This window comes from Epargyreus clarus, unplaced genomic scaffold (genome assembly GCF_041222505.1).
Source record: "Epargyreus clarus isolate Ecla_fem2 unplaced genomic scaffold, WU_Ecla_fem_2.2 ptg000007l, whole genome shotgun sequence".
NCBI classification, from domain to species: Eukaryota; Metazoa; Arthropoda; class Insecta; order Lepidoptera; family Hesperiidae; genus Epargyreus; species Epargyreus clarus.
In genome coordinates this window covers 26,099,294-26,121,898 of record NW_027332215.1, presented here as the reverse complement: position 1 = coordinate 26,121,898, position 22,605 = coordinate 26,099,294, and the positions used below count along the sequence as shown (strand labels likewise).

The 22,605-nt window shown below is 34.5% G+C and overlaps 1 protein-coding gene across 8 annotated transcripts in view; it reads right to left on the bottom strand.

Annotated features, from left to right (window-relative positions):
• Vps13B (vacuolar protein sorting 13B) overlaps positions 1-19,480 on the bottom strand; it is a 63,549-nt gene extending 44,069 nt beyond the window's left edge. For 6 of the 8 annotated variants that reach the window (XM_073075284.1, XM_073075287.1, XM_073075289.1 and 3 more), the window contains exons 1-8: positions 19,305-19,480; positions 9,645-9,765; positions 9,318-9,495; positions 9,104-9,167; positions 8,759-8,943; positions 8,408-8,546; positions 7,973-8,163; positions 415-590 (exon numbers count right to left, since the gene is read on the bottom strand). In XM_073075284.1, coding sequence (XP_072931385.1) covers positions 415-590; positions 7,973-8,163; positions 8,408-8,546; positions 8,759-8,943; positions 9,104-9,167; positions 9,318-9,495; positions 9,645-9,731 — 1,020 coding nt within the window. In that variant the 5' untranslated portion in view covers positions 9,732-9,765; positions 19,305-19,480. Of the gene's footprint in view, positions 1-414; positions 591-7,972; positions 8,164-8,407; positions 8,547-8,758; positions 8,944-9,103; positions 9,168-9,317; positions 9,496-9,644; positions 9,766-11,290; positions 11,431-19,304 lie in introns of those variants that run through there. The other 2 variants (XM_073075286.1, XM_073075285.1) reach the window with 2 other exon arrangements.
• Positions 19,481-22,605: the final 3,125 nt, after the last annotated feature.

Below are 22,605 nucleotides of genomic sequence, written 5' to 3'. Positions count from 1 at the left end.
TTGATTTATTGCTACTGAACTATGTCATAAGAACACTGTTAACTTAACAATTATACTAAAATTTTCAAATCAATTAAATTTATTGTGGAACATGGGTACAAACATATACCCACCACAGGTGGGCATACAATAATTGTGCAATTTTGTTGATTAACTGTCACATTGTAACAATAGAGATAAATATCAATGGAGATACTATATAAAATTTGTAAGTCATTGTGGCATATAAACAATCAATCCCTCATTCTAACACAGGAACCACTTAAGGTACTCCTCGAGCGCCATATGACTCTTCCAAAAAAGTGCAAAAAGGGCTTTTTTTCAAAGCCACCAATGCATGAGCAACTCTACTTGTGTTGAGATAACAATAGCTTTTCAAGACATAAATCATATAACTTAGCAGTTCCCACTCACCTTGAAGACGAATGACAGTTTGTCTAAAAAAGCAGAGAATAGGATGGGGAACTGTCTTGCTGGAGATGGAGTCTCTTCTATGTCCTCTTGATAGGTCCAGGAAGGCATCCAGGACCAGGCCCAATCGGTCCAGGTCTCGACGTGAGCTTGATCCAGGGAAGTCGAAGATGATCCTGCTGAAAAGATGTAATACGAAATTATAAATAAGTGCTATACATACTGACTTATAAAGAGTTGATTAGTAGTTGATTAAACATTGGGAAAATATTGTTAAATAAATGTTACGAAATTGGTTTGAAAAGATGAATAATAAAACAAATTTGCATATAAAATTGCATTAATTTAATTATTACATTGTTTCCACACAAAGTAATGATTTACTAACAGATTATATTTGCAAGGAGATTAAAGGAAGAGCTCCTTTAATCTCCTTTCCTTTTGGATCTATAATTTTAGGCTGAATTTGGTTTCTTAACATTCCATTACTTTTAGTTTCAAAGAAACGACAATTATAGTGAGTGGCTCCTGTATATATGGTGAGCAGTGTAACCACACCCTTCAAACTAGGACACAGTAGGGTTTTGCACTGCTGCTATTAAAGTATTATGCAGAAATAGGTGTGACGGTGGTGCATACGGCCGAAACAAAACGAAAAAGGGTATAATTATTTTTCTAGACAACGGTTCGTTTTTAATAAAATCTACGAGTATATTGATTGAAGTTTTTGAGATCGCGACAAGTTTTTCCGCTATAAAAAAAATGAAATAAAACGTTGACAAAACTATTTCACAATTAATGGACAATTCGTTTTTTCCATAGCTTATCTTACGAATATTATATATATTTAGGAACGGACTATTTTGTAACTAGCTTTATTAAACCGAATGCCCCCTTAGAAAACGTTATTAGCTCAATTAAATCTGAAATTTCTAATCTTACTAAAAATGACTATGTAATATTGTTAGCTGGGAGTAGGGACAAAAATCCATTTAACTTTAAAACAAAACTAAATTTGTGGCTTTCGAATTTAAGCAACACAAATATATTCATTGGTGAAATTCCCAGAAACCAGTATCTCCATGTAAAAAAAATAAATTACCATATTAGATTCACCTACAATAACTATGATAATGCTGCTTATACTGATTTTAACTTCACCAGAAATATACCTCACAAAAAAATTTTTCCTCTTTGTTTTGCAAGATATCTGTTAAGAGATATCTTAGGTATATATTATAAACATCAAATGAAATGCTATCGAGCTATGTGTAATTTATATAATAACTAGTTTTTGCCCGCGGCTTCGCCTGCGTTTAAAAGAAAATAATATAACATACTAACATACATAGAACTGAAAATTCGTACCTTCAACTTTGCTAAAGATCATCACTTGATCAAATGCATAGTTTACGATTCAATCCTTACTAATATCGATTAAAATAATCGTCCAAAAGATCCAAGAAAGGTTAGGTCCAAAAGATCGATTCTGCGATTAACCGATCTTAGATCGCCATCCCTAATTCCAGTGGGATTTCCGGGATAAAAACTATCCTATGTCCTTTCTCGGGTCTCAGACTATCTTTGTACAAAATTTCATTAAAATCGGTTCTGTGGTTTGGGCGTGAAGAAAAGACAACCAGACAGACAGACAGACAGACAGAGTTACTTTCGGATTTATAATATTAGTAAGGATAATGCGTCCATGGTCAAAAGAATTTATAAAGATAACAGTACACAAACTACCATTGATATGAATAATTTCCATTTAGAGTGTAATAGAACTAAGAATGTAATAATAAATGGCAATTGTATAGAAAGTAGGGTCTGCTGTGGTACTAATAATAATATAAACTCTGACATTATATTGACTAAAAATCGGACACAGAGCAATGATAGCAATGATTTATTTCGTATGTAACCATTATTATGTACTTCATCAGAATATTAATGGCCTCATAAATAAAGCAGACATTTTGACACAGCGGAAGATCCAAATGTTGCTTTCAATGAATTTCATAACATGTTTACATTGTTCTATGGTCTTAGCCTCCCGATGCAGAAAAAGAGAGTAACAATAAGAATAAAACCCAAATGGATATCACAAGGCATTAAGACATGTAGTAAGCGCAAGAGAGCATTACTATGGAAGTATAGGCATAATCCTAATGACAGTAATAAAATAAATTATAAGATATACGCTAAACGGGTCAAAAATATACTTCAGCTTACTCAGAAATCACAAAATAATTACTACATAAATTCGGCTGCAAATAAGTCTAAGGCATCTTGGAAAATAATAAATAATAACAAATATAACGAACCAAAAGCTTCAGTATCCACTATAAATATTGACGGGAAAACGCTATCACATCCAAAAAACATTGCGGCAAAATTCAACGATTACTTTATAGATATTATACAAGAAAACAACTGTAAATATAACGTCAAAAACATGCCGAATCTTAACAAACCTAACCTTTAAATTCAATATTTATGCTTCCAACAACACCACAAGATATATATAAAATAATTAGCTCTCTAAAAAACACGCAGAGTGTAGGCTTCGATGGTGTCTCTACAAAAGTTATTAAAGAAAGTGCGAAAGTAATTTCACCTATTTTATGTTATATTTTAAACAAATGTATAGAATACGGAGTCTTTCCAAGCAAATTAAAAACTTCGATAATAAGCCTAATATTTAAAAAAGGAGACGGATTGGATGTAAGCAATTATAGACCAGTAGCATTGTTGTCCATTTTTTCTAAAATAATTGAAAAATTTACAAAGCTGTGTATGAATATGTAGAGCTAAACAATATTTTAGTTTCAGAGCAATATGGATTTAGAAAAAATCGCTCTACAAATGATGCACTATACAGGGTGAATTTTTAAAACGGGCCTTCAGGGCCAAATCCGAAACTATAAGGATTAGCGAAAAATGCTGAAAGGAGTTACGAGGCCGATTTTGATAAAAACTAAAACTGCATCATTACTTTTTTAAAATAACTTTTTCCCTAGCCGGGAATCGAACGAGTTCATTTTGAAAAAAAAATGCACCCTCTATATTATTCAACTATCTGATAGTGTTGCTTATAAGGATCAAAATCTGGAAAGTAATGATAAATGACAAACTAAAGGAAAAGCCTCAGTTTTAAGAAAATACATATTTTTTCATATTAATTTGGCAGTTAAGTTCCCGCCATTCATTAATTTAAACATTTCGTGTATTAACATTTTTTTTGGCTCAATGTTCTAATCATTCGAAATGGACGTTTTGTTTCCCAATAATTTCTATTTTTATGACCGACTTAGCTAAGGCTATTTTTAGGACCATTAAAATAGATTTACTTGCTATGGGCGGAGTTTCGTTTAATACAGATGTAAAGTTGACAATTTGCGAGAATTACTTTTAGAGTCAAATCCGAGTGATTACTAAAAAAAGAGATATAGAAAATCATATTTAACGTTGAAACGAAGTTGTTAACAACAGACAATAAGAATTTACTATTTAATCAGTTATCTATTTTCATTAAAAAATAAATCCTAAAAACGGCGGTAACTTATTTGCCAAACTATTACTTTCTCATACTAAGCCGTATGTCATAATCATAACATCAAATAATTAGTTGATTAACCAACAAATTCTTCAATGGTATGACTTATGTCTGTTTCTAAAGAATTATACATAAATCATTTGTTATGTATAATCCTTAAGAATTATTATGCCAATGTATGGAAAAATACGTATTTTCTTCAAAATTTTCCTTTTCCTTTAAGTTGACACATAACATTACTTCCCAGAATTTGATCCTTATAAGCGACACTATCAGATAGTGGAATAATATAGAGGTGTATTTTTTTTTCAAAATGAACTCGTTCGATTCCCGGGTAAGGTAAAAGATATTTTAAAAAACTAATGATGTAGTTTTAGTTTTTATCAAAATCGGCCTCGTAACTCCTTTCAGCATTTTTCGCTAATCCTTATAGTTTCGGATTTGGCCCTGAAGGCCCGTTTTAAAAATTCACCCTGTATACTTCATTATTGACGATTATGGAAAATATGGATAAAAAATTGCCAGTAGTAGCTTTATCCATGGATATTATCCATCCAAAGCCTTTGACCACGTCGATCAAAAGTTACTATTAAATAAAATCTACAGTTATGGCGTTCGTGGTAACGTCCAAAATCTCATAAAATCTTATTTAAGTGATAGAGTACAAATAACAACAATCAGCAAAATTTGTGGAAATACCAAAACAGAAATACATTACTCGTCTAAGCCTAGAAAATTAAAATATGGAGTGCCCCAAGGCAGTATACTGGGCCCTTTGTTATTTTTATTATATATTAATGACCTGACGAAAGTTACAAAACATAAGATGACATTATTTGCTGATGACAGCACCGTACTGTTTACTGGTAATCACATTAAGAATTTGGAAAATGACATTAATGAAACGTTGACATCAATTATACATTGGTTTAATAATCATAATTTGAGAATTAATTTAAATAAAACTAAGATAATGAATTTTAAAGTAGCACATGACGTTAGCTCTAAAATTAATATTAGTTATCTAGGTACGACAATTGAACACGTTGAGAAAATTAAATTTTTGGGTTTACACATTGACAAACAGATGAACTGGAAAGCCCATATGGATTATATCTGCCATACACTAAATAAATTTTCATTTGTTCTACATAAACTACAAAAAAATGTATATCGTGAAGCGGTATTAACCGCTTACCATGGTCATGTAGCAGCTATTCTCAGATACGGTATTATGTTCTGGGGTAACTCTACAGATAAAGAAAAAGTTTTGAAGGCGCAAAAAAAGTGCATTAGAGCAATTTGCAATCAAACCTTATTTCAAAAAACTAAAGTTATTAACTGTACCTTGTATGTATATTTTTGAATGCGCTTTATTTGTAAAACGTAATCCAGAGTTATTTAAATTTCATTCAAGAGCCCGTCTTAAGGATAAGTTACAAACTGTGAAATGTAACACTCATATATTTAAACAAAGTTTATTTTGCAAAGCTCCAGTGATATTCAATAAAATACCAAAAATTATACGGCATATAAGTGACAGGCAAAATTTTAAAAATAAATTACATGAGTATCTCGTTGACAAGACCTACTACCACATTAATGATTTTTTTAATGTCATTGACTAAAGCGATTATTTCTATTATCTTGTCTGTTTTGAGTATAGGCCATTACAAGAAAATATTTTTTATTAGTTCTGACATGCAATTTTATTGTATAATTATTAGTTTAATATGAAAATTTAATGTTATTATTGTATGCTTTGTCCTGTTTTAATTTAAATAATTTAGGTTAATTTTAATTAGAATTTATGTAATTTATATACTTATGACATATTTGCATACCCTTTGGGTTAGGATAGGAGCACAAAACTTATGTATTTCACGCATGTATACCACCTTATCCTGCAATAAATGAATTGAATTTGAATTTGAATAATATGCAAATTTTTGTGAAGAATATTTTAGGCAATAAACCACATAAACAAAACGAGCATGATGACAGTATTGAAAAATCGAGGAATAAATTATTTACTTAAAAATAATATGTTGAAAGCATATTTGCCGAAATAATACAATTTTTGGAATCAATAGACATGTACCTACATTATATAAGGGGTGTTCAAAATTTGTCATCAAGCCCATTTTTGCGATTTACTTGATACTTATTTTAGGTTCACCTGTATCTTAAAAAGCAGGGTCCTTTGTTTAGGGTTGTATAGTTTAGCAAATGATATCTTTAATTGTATTTGTACTTAATGTGATTTAAAAATAAAGATTTTAGGCAAGATCTAAATATGTAGTTATCTTGTTTTAAAACGCGGATGTAACCGCGAGTTTACCTAATCAGAAATAAAATTAAATTACAATGTCTTCTGTTCTGTCTGCCGTTTTTTGTACTCATATCTTTACTATTAACGTAATATTTGAATTTAAAAAATTATTTTCTAAATATTAACGGTTTTATAAAAAACGAATAGGAGACAAATAAAATATTACAAATATTTTTATTCTATATTGTAGTTATCGGATGATTGGTCTTCGAATGCACTGAAAAAAATAACGAGCTTTAACTTGATTAGATATTTGAACAGCATTTTTCAAACATCAATCAATAAAGACACTGATCGTGTGGTCTACACAACGGCCAACGAATGAACATAGTCTATTTTATGGTTTGTCGCTAACTATAATAGACCAAAATTGGACTATTTCTAATACACAGAAATTTCCAAATGTCGATCGTTGGTAGGAAAAACACTGGATAAATGGAATATCAATAACAGAAATTACTTGAAATGGCTGGTGTAAAGCATGCCTGCTTTAACATGTTCATTTTATCGCGCTCGATGGACTCCATAAAAAAGAATGGTTTGCAAAACATTCAGCAACAAGCATTGTTCGAGAAAAATATCGCCAATTAACAATCTTTTATCGTAGGTTTTGAACATATTTCAATATACAAAGATTTGTATAGATGTCGCCACAAAATCTTATTTCGCACGCAAAGCAAGGCTAGGCTAGGCAAGTATCGACCGTTTTAATGCAACTGCTTTCATAGGGTTATTTAAAAACATTTGACTACTTAATATTATAAAAAGTTATTTCAACAATTCTTTGCTTTCGCTTCTAGCACTGAACGAGTTCCATGTTAGCACTTGTTGTAGAACTATTCAAAACCGCTTTGAATGCAAATGTACATACAATATGAGGAAGATTTTTAGTTAATTTGTATTATAACAACAATTTATGTAGTATGGAGAGAGTAAACTGTAATCACGATAATTATAAATTCATTCTTTTAACACGCGTTTAAGAAATTCTTTATTGCGACTTAATATGAAAGCCAGCGTCTCTTACACATAATAGAATGGTAATGTAATCTCGCTTACTTTTTTGCTTACTTAGTTACTTTTGTGCTAATAAATCAGAAATATCGCTATCGCATGTTAGGATGGCATATGATTTTAGAATGACATAGCGTTGCCTTACTATGTAACAGCATTATTGCACAGCAGGTCGCATAGTGAATGAAATTTGCATAGCATGTTGTGAGCTTAGTACGTTGGATTGCCTATTATGATCGCTTATGCGTATAACGCTTTAGAAATTATTCCTGTTTCGCATAATCAAGTGTTGTACTTCGCCCGGTTTACTGATTTATTTAATAGACCTTGTAATATTGGGTATTATATTTACTTTATTATAATGTAGAAGTTGCAAATGAGTATGCAGTCCACCCGATTGTAAGTGGTTTCTGCCGCTCATAGACATCTGAAATCAACCTCAGATAAGATTACAAATCCTACCTGAGGTTGGCCACTAATGCATTACTACCCCTGAGGGCGAAGTTCGAACACTTCGAACCTTGTTTACCACACGTTTTATCGTGTATGTTCAAAAAATGTGCATCTAATTTTTTGTTGAGATAGTTTCATATTATTTTAGTACAATAACAGGCGAGCGGGAATCTGGTTAGTATAAAGTGATGTAGTGTAAGAGTTACCTGAATGCGAGTTGTTAGTTGGGAACTGGTTGTCGAGCGGCGAGGGCGCGGGCGTCGGGCGCTCGCGCAGCAGCCGCAGCAGCAGCACCAGCTGCTCGCTGGTCACGCCCCACTCCAGGTTGCTCGAACGCAGCTGGATCGACAGGTTCTTCGCCTTTCGGCTGTTCACCGACATTAATGTCGTCAGGAGTCTGAAACGGAATTGAAAATTATATGTTAAATAGAAATAATTTTAAAGCACACACATTATTACGTTTCAAATTGATTGACTTACAATTAATTCTAATACCAAATTCAGTAAAAAAATATTGGTAGAAAACATATTATAAAATGTATGAATGCAACTAATATTTATATATGGGATCTAGTATATGGGATCGAAACGTCGTTTAAAATACGGTAGTATCGACAAAATAAAAATGCTATAATAATTACCTGATTTCGAGGAGGCACCGGTAAAGCAGTGGCTCCTGGTAATGGCGGATCTTGCCGTCGGAGTCGCTGCGGTCCAGGCACAACGTCAGATCGTCCAAGCGCACCAGGCGACGCACTACCGGGTCACACGGATCAATATCTATAATAATAAACATTTTATTATACACCAAACCCAAATAAACTAAACTGAAGTAGCCTAACATCACTAATCAATACTTTCATTGACCCGAAGGGCCGAATAAAATACTGTTTGCATAAACTTTCTCATAAATTGTTTATGATCCGTTGTTCACGCAATAATAGTAAAAAATAGACAATGTACAACTTCAAGTTGTTAAAAATCCAAGTTACCCGTAAAAGCCGGTTTCCAGTCCGGTCCAACGCTGTCTATGAACAGCCGCTTCACGTTGAGAGAGAGCACGACGTCGTCGTGCACGTACTTCACGATGAGAGAATTGACGCGAACGGATATGTTGCTCACGATGCGGCGAACCAGCGCTTGCATATAGCCCGGTGGCGCTTCCACCACCTCGTTCCTGAAACATACACACAATTGAATTATTCAAAATGTATTAAAAATAAGTACATGTGGCACAGTATAGGAACGAAAATGACGATACTATTATTATTTATCTTCAGCTTATTTTATGTAAGTGATGTTAGTTATCGGTAACATTGTATATTCAAATATCTCACCTAACTTGCTCGTAAGAAGGGTTTTCCTCAAATTCATTGCGCGGGTTGAGACTCAGCACGCATTCTGAAAAATAAAGTTAATCACCATTTGTCAGTAAATCTAATTAGTCAGTGAGTAAGAATTATAAGTGAAAAACAGTAAGAATTATCTATAAGCACGAAATTAATGAAAAATAAGGTATAAATTCATCATTCTTCTTAAAGGGCTTCTCACCTATAGTATTGATGGTGACCACAATGGGCTCGGACATGATCTTTGTCCAAGGCACCTGGATGAGCAGCTCGTGGATACGCCCCGACACGAGGGTGAAGGGCAGCGCCATCTCCTGCTGCAGCACGTCGGCCTTAAGCACCAGATTGTGCAGGGTGACTCCACCACCCCACAGCGACAGCTGGGGACACAAAATACACTTTTAATGTTAAGCACTACTTAGGTATTTTATATTTTGAAAAAGAAATCAGGATTTTATAGTAGTAGTAGTAGTAATACAAATTTTAGTAGCACCACAAAATTGGTTCATGTACTTTATTTATATCATACCTGGGCATCCGCAGGCTTGAAGTCTCGGACATACTTGTCGACGTAGCTGAGCAAGATAGGGCTAACATAAGACTCTACTTTGAACATCTTGGTGACTTTTCGCTTTACTCACAAAGGAATCCTGCACATAAAAATAAAATATTATTGTGAAGATTTATTATTGATTATTTTTGGACGTTAAAATTCTTACAAAAAATTAAAATGTTATAAGGAACGACAATACTAATTAATCATAATTTTATTTGATGTCGGGTTCAGTCACAGTATAAGATATGTGTTGTCATTTTGGATGTAATAGCTCCTCAAAACTGAAATACTATTTACCTCTACATATTTACCTTTAGATACGGTAAAGGTAAATAGAAGTAAAAAATAAGAAAATTTGAATCTTAATTTCTTTGAATTTAATTTAAAGTTTCGATCAAAATTGAAACGTTGTGTTAACGTATTTGGCGTAAATATATATATTTTTCAAGTTTATTATTCAATATTATGTTATGTTGTTATACTAAAAATTTAAATAAAGATTATCGGCTGATTTGAAATAATCTGTGAGTAGAGATAAAATACCAGTTGAGAATAATAATAATTAAAACCACTCGAGATCAATATAGATTTGTACTTATTGTTAAAATAAGTAGATCAATAATTACAAAGATTGCTTACTTACTTAGCATGTACTAACAAATACTTCAGCACCCACCTAGCCTATAGTCTTGATTCATAATTAGGTGTCCAAAATGTAAACAAACAAATGTCACTGTCAAAATTAACAAGAAACAAAAACTTTAACAAACTCAACAAAAAAAAGAAAACTTTACAATTATTCACAATTTAACAAACGCGCTATGAAAACGATAATACATTCGAGTTCAATTACAATCACGAAAATGAATAACATCAGCTACGAAACTTAAAAATGACGGCACAAGAAATGTTCTGGGTTCCGATTGTGTTACCATTATCAAATTTTAATTTTCTACCATAAACCTTGTTTTTTATTATTATTACTGCATGGAACGAAATTGAGGTAATATAAATATTAGAAAATGTGAATTGATCTTAATTTTTTAAGATTATTATTTTATTATTGTTGTATTAATTTAATATAGTAAAAAATAAGAAACTACCATTTGAAACGTATTTTCTTGATAGGCCAACACCTTTGTTTACATTTTGTACACCTAATTATGAATCAGACTATACGTAAACACGTATTATAAAGATATTTAATAAAAAAGACAGATGAGTCAGAGCAGTTTGCGCACGCATATGCGCGCGCAATTCAATCTGTGCTTACGACAAGATGGCGGGCCATGTACTCCTTATGCGAGCTTAGAACTGCGTAGTTAAAAGCTCGCTTTATGATTTTATTATTATTTATTAACAACAAAGACGGGTAATAAAATCCACCGTTTCTAAAAGAGAATAATCACAATCACGCCAATTTTCAAGAATTATTAATAATACAAAAGAAAAAATAGTATTCAATACATACCTAATTAAAACATTTCACTGATAACAACAACGCAACAAACGAGTAACACTGATTAAATTCCAATATACCGAAACATATTTACTATCAAGCTGAAATAATTTGAGGTATTTACGACTAAAAAGTAGGTACGAATCACAAGATTAATTACCTAAACAGGAATCTTCAGAAGAGTAGAAGGGAAGTGTCATACTCGGCAGGAATTAGGAACCTGGCCGGCAGGACGGCTCGAAACGGAATATCCTTTCTGCCTAGTTGCAATTTATGGAAGGGGTGTTATCAATAAATTGACGCAAGCGCGAGATGCATGTTCGATTGCATCCCCGGGCAGAGCTACCACCCACCCATCGCTGCACAGCACCCGCCGCGTCTATACCGGCCGTCGTAAAATCACGAACATTCGCGAAAGCCAGGCGTGGGTAGTTCGCCCACTCGCCCATCTTCCAACCCACCCCATCTACATAAATACACAACTATCACACTATTATAGGATGAGTTATTGATCACGTCCCGAGACCTTCCGCATTTGTAATAGCGAAATTATTTAAGTCAACCTTTCAAAACTTTCCACTGTAGAAATTGATAAAAATTTACCAAATGTTATAAACTCTATTACGCGAACTCTACTAATTAGGAAATAATAGAAGACGATGAGCACATGGAGCATTCATACTTACACCAAGACTAACCAAGCCCCGCTACTACATCGAACAGATCACTTTTCGAACTGTTCGTTGGGACCGTCTCTTCGTCCCGGTGTCTGCGAGAAAAATTTTGATACGCAAAATAATCCAGTGTTTCTAAACCGCTAATAGTCATTAAGGTGAAAATTAAAAAAAAATGTTTCATTCTTACTTAGAAGTATTAGTAGAAGTAGTAGTAGCAGTTAATAGTAGTTAATATTAAAATCAAACTTGTTCCTCTGATATAAAATAACTGAAACTAAATAAAACTAAAATAAAACTTTTTTCATTGAGAAACCGGGCCGTTACTAAGTAAAGTCCGTTCGATATTCCCATAGGTATATTCATTGGGAAAAAATATTAAAATACGTATTCCACTGCTTTAGGACAATGAAACTCTTTAAGAAGTTAAATAGGGGTTGAATTTATTAACTTATAATGAACAGTTTGAAATATAGTGTTTGGTTTTCTGGTTACATATAACGGAATATGTATCTATTTCAAAGTTTTCGAAAAACTACGTTATTAGTAGGGTTTGAAAGATTGTCTCGAAAGTTCGAATCGATTCGAAGAAAGCTTTATAAAAAAACTAGGTGACTCGGTAAACGATTTATTACCATATAAATAAAAAAAATGTTAAGGGTGAACAACCCTTATCACTTAGGGGTATGAAAAATAGATAGTAGCCGATTCTCAGACCTACTGAATATATGCATATAAAATTTTGAGAAAATCGGTAAAGCCGTTTCGGAGGAGTACGGTTACTAACACTGTGACACGAGGGTTTTATATATAAGATATATATTTGATTGTCTATTTAAAAATAATGAAACACTTATTCACCATTTTTCTTGTTCTGTACTTCAAGAGTAAAAACGGAACCCTACTATTAAGAGTCCGCTGTCTGTCCGTCTGTCAATTTACACAATGCATTCACTTCTATGACTGCTATGATAACAGATAGGTACTAAAAATAAAACAACAAATTAAAATTCGGTTCGAAACCCTTCGTTCGCGAGTTCGACTTGTAGTTGACCAATTTTTGAGTTATAAACTCCTAAGTGCGTAAAATAAGGGATGAAAATTGGATTGAAAATCCGCCGTTTTTGGAACACGAACTGTAAAAAAATATATTAGAAATACTATCAATGGTACATCACAACAAGAATAATTAAAGATACCTCACAAATAATATCACCGGTGATCTGTCATATAGTAAATCTGTGCATTGAACAAGTTATTTTCCCGAAATAACCAGATACTACTGTATGAGTTCGGCTCAAGAACCAATGTCTGAATCCCGCGAAGGGCAAATGAATTATTCTAGGAAATAGAATAAGGAACCGAATGTTCCTCTCTTCGATGAACAGGATGATCGTGTCCCGAAGAAGGTTAAGTGGACTGTGTATACGAAAATAAGATGCAATGTGCTATAGAGTCGCACACTCACCTGCTGTTGATGGGCGCAGCCTCTTGTATTAGGTATAAGGCACCTTCAACTCACCCTTTTTTTTAACGAGGTGTAAACCTTCAAAAGGTACCCGGTGCTGTGGGAGCGACACAGGGTTATGTGGGATTTTTACCGCAATAAAACGCCCCCGGTGGCCGTCCTCGGCGCTGCGCAGAGGACTCCGGGATCTCCAACGGAACGCAACCGGAGTCCACTAGGCGACATTCACCACACCATCTGGTGTTCACGGCGGTATGCGACCACACATACCGCCGTCCATCCCGAGGTTGCTGGCCCGACGATTCGAGCCGTCGACTCTTGCCGTCCGCAACCCCGGAAGCCCCCTTTTAGGTGCCTCTTACGACAGGCAGGGGATACCGTAGCCCTATTCTGGTCCCGGAACTACAGAGACAACCTTTAACTCACCCTAAGCTCGAGGTAGCTAGTCTTATCTCGGAATGGTCTACCAGTTACCTCTACCTTCTTCCTCGTTTCACGTGGCGTCCATCTTACAGCACGTTGCATCGCGAACAATGAATTTACACGAATTTAAAATAACGCTACAAATACGAATAAGTGGAGTCTACTTCGGAGTATATAACTATAAAGACAAAACAACGAACTTTGGAGTAAATTGCGCGAGCGCGACAGGCAACTCCAAAGCTCGACGACAATGTAAAAATCTCGGTGGCGGAAGCCATCAGGGTCCGGCCACCGCGAACGACACGTAGACAACGGAACTAAAATTCAAACTAGAATCTCTATGCTTTTAATTGCGAGCCTAAAGAATCAAATTAATACCAACGACAGATAATTAATACGTAGAACCATAGATAAAACTGAACAACTACAATTATCAACAAACCAACTACATATACAAAAAGGCAGACAGGTCTAATATCAACAACTACAGACCTATCGCACTACTTCCTGTGATGTCTAAGATATTTGAACAAGTCATATATAACTTAACTTATTTTTTTAGAGGTAAGTAAAATATTAAGTTCTCCACAATCTGGATTTCGAAAGACTAAATTAATAAACATGGCCATTTACAGCTTATTAACAGAAGATATGACAAAAATGGATAAAAAGATTCTAACTACTGCCTTATATATGGACCTCAACAAAGCGTTCGATCACGTAGACCACAATATATTGATGCACAAAATTTATAAATATGAAGTAAGAGGTGCTGCTCATAACTTAATACAATCTTACCTTACTGACAGAGACCAGCATACTGAAGTAAATAAACTATGCCTCGAAAGTAAATGTCATCAAGTTATATATAAATCTGACCGTAGAAAAGATAAATTTAGAGTCCCACAAGGTAGTGTATTGGGGCCACTATTATTCTTAGTATACATAAATGATTACCTCAAGTGACAAACCATCACATGAAACTTTTCGCAGACGACAGTACCTTACACTTTAATAACATGGACATTGATCAATTAGAAAATGACATTAGAATAGAAACGGATACAACAAAATTCTTAGGACTTTATAACGACAATAACATTGATGGCGTATCACGGTTATGTTTCATCCATTTTAAGGTATGGTGTAATATTTTGGGGTAACTCAACAAATAAAGGTCTTGTTTTCCGAGCACAAAAAAAGGTGTATGAGATCCATCTGTAACATTACATCGAGAGAATCATGTACACAACACTTCAAGAAGCTAAACATTGTAACATTAGCGTGTGGAGACTATAACGCCAAACACATATCCCAAGCTTTCGACAGAGTGTGGCATGAAGGACTTCTATTCAAAATAAAATCACTGTCCCACAAGCCAGTGTTTTGGGCCCCTACTCTACCTAATTTATACTTCTGACCTACCAACATCAAATTGCATAACAAGCGGAACCTTTGCTGTTGATACTGCCATTTTGGCTTCTCATGAGGACCCTGTAGAGGCGTCAAAAACTCTACAAGATGGCCTAAATCATATCTCATACTGGCTCAAGAAGTGACGAATAAAGCTAATGAAGGCAAATCAGTCAATGTTACCTTTACCTTGAAGAGGGGTACATGTCTGGCAGTAAAACTAAATAACCTTAATATCCCACAAATAGATCATGTAAGATACTTAGGCCCACATCTTGACAAAAGACTGACATGGCAAAAGTATATTTTCACCAAACGTAAACAACTGGGTCTACAAATACATAAACTCTATTGGCTAATAGCTCGACGATCACAACTATCCTATAGTCTGATTCATAATTAGGTGTCCAAAATGTAAACAAAGAAATGTCACTGTCAAAATTAACAAGAAACACAAACTTTAACAAACTCAACAAAAAACGAAAATTTAACAAATATACACAATTTAACAAATGATAACGCATTTGTTAAATTGTGTATATTCGTAAACGAGATGTATTCGAGATGGATAGGTAAACGTATTGTGTAAACAAGAAAACATTCGAGTTCGATCACAATCACGAAAATGAATAATAATATCAGTTACGAAACTTAAAATTGACAGCACAAGAAATGTCTTGGATTCCGATTGTGTTACCATTATCACATTTTAATTTTCTACCATAAACTTTTTATTATTATTACTGTATGGGACGAAATTGAAGTGATATAAATATTAGAAAATGTGAATTAGTCTTAATTTTATTTTTGTTGTATTACTTTAATATCGACAAAAATAAGAAACTACCATTTCTTGGTAGGTCAACACCATTGTTTACATTTTGGACACCTAAATCCTAATTATGAATCAGACTATAGACTAATAAACTTCTTCTGTATAAAAGTATACTAAAACCAATCTGGACTTATGGCATCCAGTTATGGGGAACAGCCTCTCACTCTAATATTGAAATTCTGCAAAGATTTCAAAATAAAATACTAAGAATGATAACCAATGCTCCATGGTACGTCACAAACGAACAACTACAACACGACCTGAAAGTCAGCACAGTAAGGCCAGAAATAGTACGACATACTAAAACCTACCAGAAGAGAATAATAAACCACCCAAACCCCTTGGCAACGACCCTCATGAAAGAAACTCACACGATTCGTAGGCTGAAACGAAGAATGCCCCAAGACATACTTAAACGAAAATGTAATTATGGATTGTAAAGTAGGATGTGACACAGGTCACATGCCGAGCATGCCATGTTTAAACACCTACCAACCTACTAATCATTGTCCACAGGTGTGACAGATCATAGTTAAAAAAAAAAATACTAGTAATGAATCCTCATATTTTTTGTTCAGTGTCCAACATTCAGATCCGTATATGAATATCGGTCTTAGTACGGTAGTGGAGAAGCTTGATGCTTCATAAAAGTATTTTTAAGCGAAAGTATCTTAGCAAGCCGAAATAGTACTTATTGGCCTCCATCATTCTCCTGCTTATTTCTGAAGATACATCGTTTCGATTCATTACTAAAGAGCCAAGATACACTAATTCATTGACCCAGTCAAAGGTATGACTGCCAATCGTTATGCATACTGCATACACTACCATCTAATATAACAATTGGCATGGCACGATGCATTTTCATGTGCATTTTTCTAATAATAAGATAGTAATTCAATAAAGATGGTGAAACACTATAATGACCATCTTTTATCATTTTGATTTGACAGATTGAAATCAAAAGAGAGAAAATAAGCAACGTAAAGGAATCACAAATTGAACTTATTGGGTTGTTCGGAAAGTAATTTAGGTTTTTCCCGATTCTCCAAGAACTCAAGACGCTTATTAAGGAAGCAAACAATATTGCTGTAGATAGCTATCTGGAAGGACTAACAGCAACAAAACACATCAATTTCTAATTATGGAAAGCCTGTAAAAACCTTGGTCGGCCACTACAACAAACACCACCTTTACGGTCACCAAACGGTCAGTGGATTAGAACTGCCCAAGAAAAAGCAGAGGTATTTGCTAAGCACCTCAGCCAAGTATTTACACCAAATGATGCTGCACCAGATGCGGATGAAACAGACATCGACTTCACTCTCAGCCATGATCTCCAACTGGACATACCTCTGAAATTAGTGACACCCAGTGAAATATATAGAAACCTCAAGTCACTTAAGAGCAATAAAGCTCCGGGATACGATATGATCGACAAAAAGGTCCTTAACAAATCACCGCGTAAAGTTATGGTGTACTTAACGATGTTATTCAATGCAGTAATAAGAGTTGGATACTTTCCAGACCTATGGAAAGTATCAAATGTTATAATACTGCAAAAACCTGGAAAACCCAAACAATACTGAAACCCATTTGGACATATGGTATACAGCTATGGGGCACGGCAAGTACCTCTAATGTTATGATCATCCAACAAGTACAAAATTACATCTTAACAAGCGGCGGGATATGTTCGATGACGCGTGACTAATAGTCCGAAAATAAAGAAAGGGTCGGCTCCGCTGGGAGCAGTTCCCTACAAGCCTTATAAGACTCACAACACATCTGTTTATAGTCGCAGACAGACTGATCGCAGATGCTAACACTGCTAGAGGATTTAATCATATTTTTTCACAGCTAACTTCACACTTAAGTCGCATTGTCATTATGTGTTTTACAGCTGATATAGCAAGGCTTGTGTGTGAATAAGTTCAATTGATTTTATGCAATAGTTTTTGGTGGGTGCCCTTTTAAATATGGAGAGCAATAAGCAGCATTTTCGTCATATTTTACTTTTTTACTACTTATAGAAAAGGTAAAAATACTGTTCAAGTCAAAAAATAATTAACTAATGGGTATGGAGAAGATGTGTTGTCAGTACACCAGTGGCAGAACTGGTTTACAAAATTTAGATCCGGCAATTTTGAAGTCGAAGATGCACCACTTTCTGGTAGGCCGATTAAGGCTGATAAAGGCATTAGTTAATGCAAACCGACCAATAACAATACGTGAGATCGGCCAGAGTTTAAATTTATGGAAATAAACGGTTTATGACCACTTGAAAGGCCTGGATTTAAGCTTGAAGTTCGATATATGAGTCCTCCGATTTCTCACGATGAAAAATTTGCGTCGTCGCATTGATGTCTATGATCTGCTCCCGGAGCGTCACGGAATCCAAATGATCCATTTTCGAAGCGAATAAGTTACTCTACCACACCTATTATATTCTCCAGTTCTGGTGCCTTCCGATTATTATTTTTTGCTATCACTGCAATATTTTTTGGACATGGTCTTTCATTTTCACAAAAATAAACGAAATGACTTTCCGAATAACCCAATATTTTCAAATGCGAAGTTGCAGCTTATTACTTTATTTTGTGTTATAAATCATTTAAGGTTCCACACATAGTGGAATTATTATGGCATCATCACCTCCTTTGTCGTCACCCCCTTACCTTTTATCGTCTCAGACGAGGACTGAGTTAACCAGTTGCATTATGGCTAGTTAATTTAGTATAACCACTTGTAGGGATTTTTTATTACGCTGAGTCAGCAAACAAGCATGCCGACTGATGGTAAGACATCACTGCTACCCATAGACATCTGTAACCAACTCCATATAGATTGGGGCTTCTACCTATTGTCAATCACAGACACGTTGCCGGTCTTGACGACTAAGACGACGCCTCATATGTAAGTCAGCCGGCATCCACACTGTTCCATAGTAACGTAAGATCTGCTTCATGATAGAAATAGGGTGGGTATTGTTACTGTCAAAGTAATTTCAATGCAGAAGTATTTATTACGGTAAATTTACTGCTGTGGACCACAGACTTGCGTCTTGTGGACTATACATAAATCAAGAAAGTAGATACACATATCTACTTTCTTGATTTATGTATAGTCCACATCAGCTTGTGAGCTGACTAGAGTTGTATTACTTGTAATATGCATAAAACTGTGTCAGTCTGGATTGAGCAACAATTACATTCGATATTATTCAATATAAGACTTCTAAATGAAATGCAAAAAAAAACAAAATAATACTTGTTCTCTATGTTGGGAGTATCGATCGATATCTGCTTTATGCACTCCATTTTGGACCGGTGGCAGTACTTATAATATATAAGGGACTTACCCGTTTACCAGGTGGGTACGTGGTGCCCGGGGAGCGACATTACTTTAAACATGACTCTAACACTCATCAATTCAGAATTTAAGACCTAAATTGACAAACAAAATTTATCAGTACTATCAGTAGAACTGCAACGACTTGCCAGATCGCAGTCGCCGATTGTCACAGAAGTCACAAAGTAGGGATGCGATATAATCTAAGATACGACATTTAATCGATGCTAAGTAATATATATTTATGTAGTGAATCGATATAAAATCTTTTTTTTTCACATAATTACGCAATTAATTATTTACACTATAGTAATACAATATTAGTAGTATACTATGGGGAAATAATGAAAAATCAAAACAAAAGTTTAAATATGTTCATACTTCTATAGCAATAATAGTTCGGCAAAATAAAAGTTCGTCAAAATTAATATCTTTGACATTTTTTGGTGAAAAAGGATTCCCCTATATTAATATATTCTGAAATTTTTGAATTATCGATATATAGCATGAGAACACATACACTGTATACTGTACATAATAGTGTTCATGTGAAAAGATATCATTTGAATGTTCGAAGGAAAACATAGATATTTAAAGAATATTATCCCTTCAGTAATCGATATTTATATATTAGTCGATAAAACACAAACCTTCATCCACTCCCCTATAAAAAGAACTTTGACGTATAAGCTAACGCAGATTTCATACCAACTTACCAAAAGAAATGACATTCTTACCAATCATAGTATGTTTGTCTTCTGTGGTAACCGGGGGTTATTCCAATAGTGGTCTCGACCCTACCGAATTTTTTTCGAGGGGGAATCCTTCAAAAGGTACCCGACAACGTGGGAGCGACGCCGGGTTATGTAGAATTTTTACCGCACTGAAAACCCCCGGCGGCCGTCCTCAGCGCTTGTTAGAGAACTCCGGGATCTCCGACGGAACATAAACAAGCACGATGCCCTGATCGGGCTCTGCCCTGAGGAAGTGTTCTCTCCACCCACAACACATGGTGATTACGACGGTATACGACCACACATACCGCTCTCCTTCCTGAGGCAGCTTACTGGACGGTTCGAGCTCCCGACTCTTGCCGCCCGCAACCTCGGAAGCCTTCTTTTAGTCGCCTCTTTCAACAGGCACGGGATACCGTAGCCCTATTCTAGTCCCGGAACATTTTTTATATAATATAGGAGTAGCAGATAAGCCAGCAGTCCACCTGATGGTAAGTGGCCACTGCCCCCCATGTACATCCGTAATCAACTCCACATAGGATTAGATATTCCTACCTGAGGTCGGCCACAGATGCGCCGCTAAGCTGGAACGCCTCGGAAAAGTATGTCTCCTTTACCACACCCTTCAATCCAGAACACAGCAGCGCTTAACACTGCTATTATGAGGCAGAAATAGGTGTGGTGGTGGTGCCGCCGGAGTCGAACCACAAAGGGTTCTACCACTTTCGCACTACATGGAAATCGGTATTTCGGCCTACCGAAGTACGACAATGCATTGATTTTTCCACGATTTCAGAGAATCGAAATTGTGAACAAATAGGTGCATTCCAAAGAGTATAGTAAGTGTAGACGCACTATAAAAATCGGATAAATTCGGATGACACGGGCATAACGACCTGGCAACGCGACATCCGAGCACACTTCCCTCGCCATTCGTCGAGTATGTGGGCGCGCGTTAATACGGCCGTAAATGACATCTAGCTAAATTCGATGGTGATTGAGATGTGATTCATTAATTTAATGAGAGATTAAAACAGTCGAGTAAAAATAAATATTATATATTTGCTTGAATTCGAGTAGAAATTGTATTAAAATCTCATAGTTTCCATAATTACTTTATAATGTAAAAATCATTTTAGTCTGTTTACTGTATATTCCTACTGTTTATCCTACTGACGTAGGGTAGATTGGCAATATGAAACGTCAAGCGAGACCAATAACTGATTATTTATGTATGTGTGAAATGCCAAAGTGTGCGTCGCCAGTGTTACTGTTAATAATGTATCGATATCGATTAAATAAAGATGTCAATAAGAAATTTGTTCATTAGTTTGTTCAGTCAGTGACTTAAAGAGGAAACAATCGCTAATGATTAATTATACTGGTGAAGACCGGCAATAAATAAAAGAAAGAAAAACATCAATGCGCGCAGACATGTAGCTATGAAACAAATTGTAGTAGTCACTTAACTACCTGTATAATAAATTGAAGCAGTTTATGGAGTTTTCATATCTTTTGGCAGTTGTAATACGTTAAAAAAACTATGAACGTTACTAATAAGTTTTTTTTATTTTCCTCTAAAGATTACAGAAATGTCGCAAGCTTTCTTTATTTACATTTTATACAGAAATAGTTACATCTAATACAGAAATAGTTATCAGCGCACGCCGGTAAAGCATCACATCTTTCCCAATTTCCGCTGACTTGATATACATAATTATGCCATTTTTTTTCTGTGAACATTTTGTTCAATCATAATAAAATATAGCCTATAGCACTCCTGAATAGTGTAGCTTTCTGATTGCGAAAGAATTTTCATAATCGGTTTAGTATTTCCGAAAATTAGCCCTTACAAACAAACAAACAAAATTACAAACTTTACCTCTTTATAATTTATTTATTTATTTATTTAATTATTACAAAATCCACAGCTCTTAAAATCATACAAATACATTTCTTATATAGTATTTCCTACAGCCAATTACGGATTTACAATTTTTTAAACATAACAGCACGAATAAGTAAGTTTTATAAATAGGTATTAATATATATAAATACAGGTATAAATACTATAAATATATAATTAATTTTAAAGATAAACACACACATATGTATAATAATCTATATACTAAAGATGTTAATTATAATTTATATACCTACTAATAATATTTCAATTTTACGTTTACTTAGTCACTAATATGGAGATTATTAAGGACTTTATGTACCTCTTTTTTAAAACTATTTTTACTTGTATTGAAAATGTCTATTGTGTTAAATCTTTTATTATATTTTTTTTGTAATCTAATGACGAGTGAATTTTGTGCATAATTACTTTTGGTCTGAGCGACAGCGAATAAAGATTTTCCCGCGTGCCTTGTACGCTTTTTTGGAACATTAAAACTCAAAAATTTTGATAGCAAAGCTTGACAGTCTATGTACCCATTACAAATACCATGCAAAAAGGCCATATCAATTACATTGCGCCTACACTCAAGAGGCATGAGATGATGATATAAACATGAATCCTCATAATTTAAGAATGTATGAGAACATCGATAGTTGAGGTGTTTCATAAAT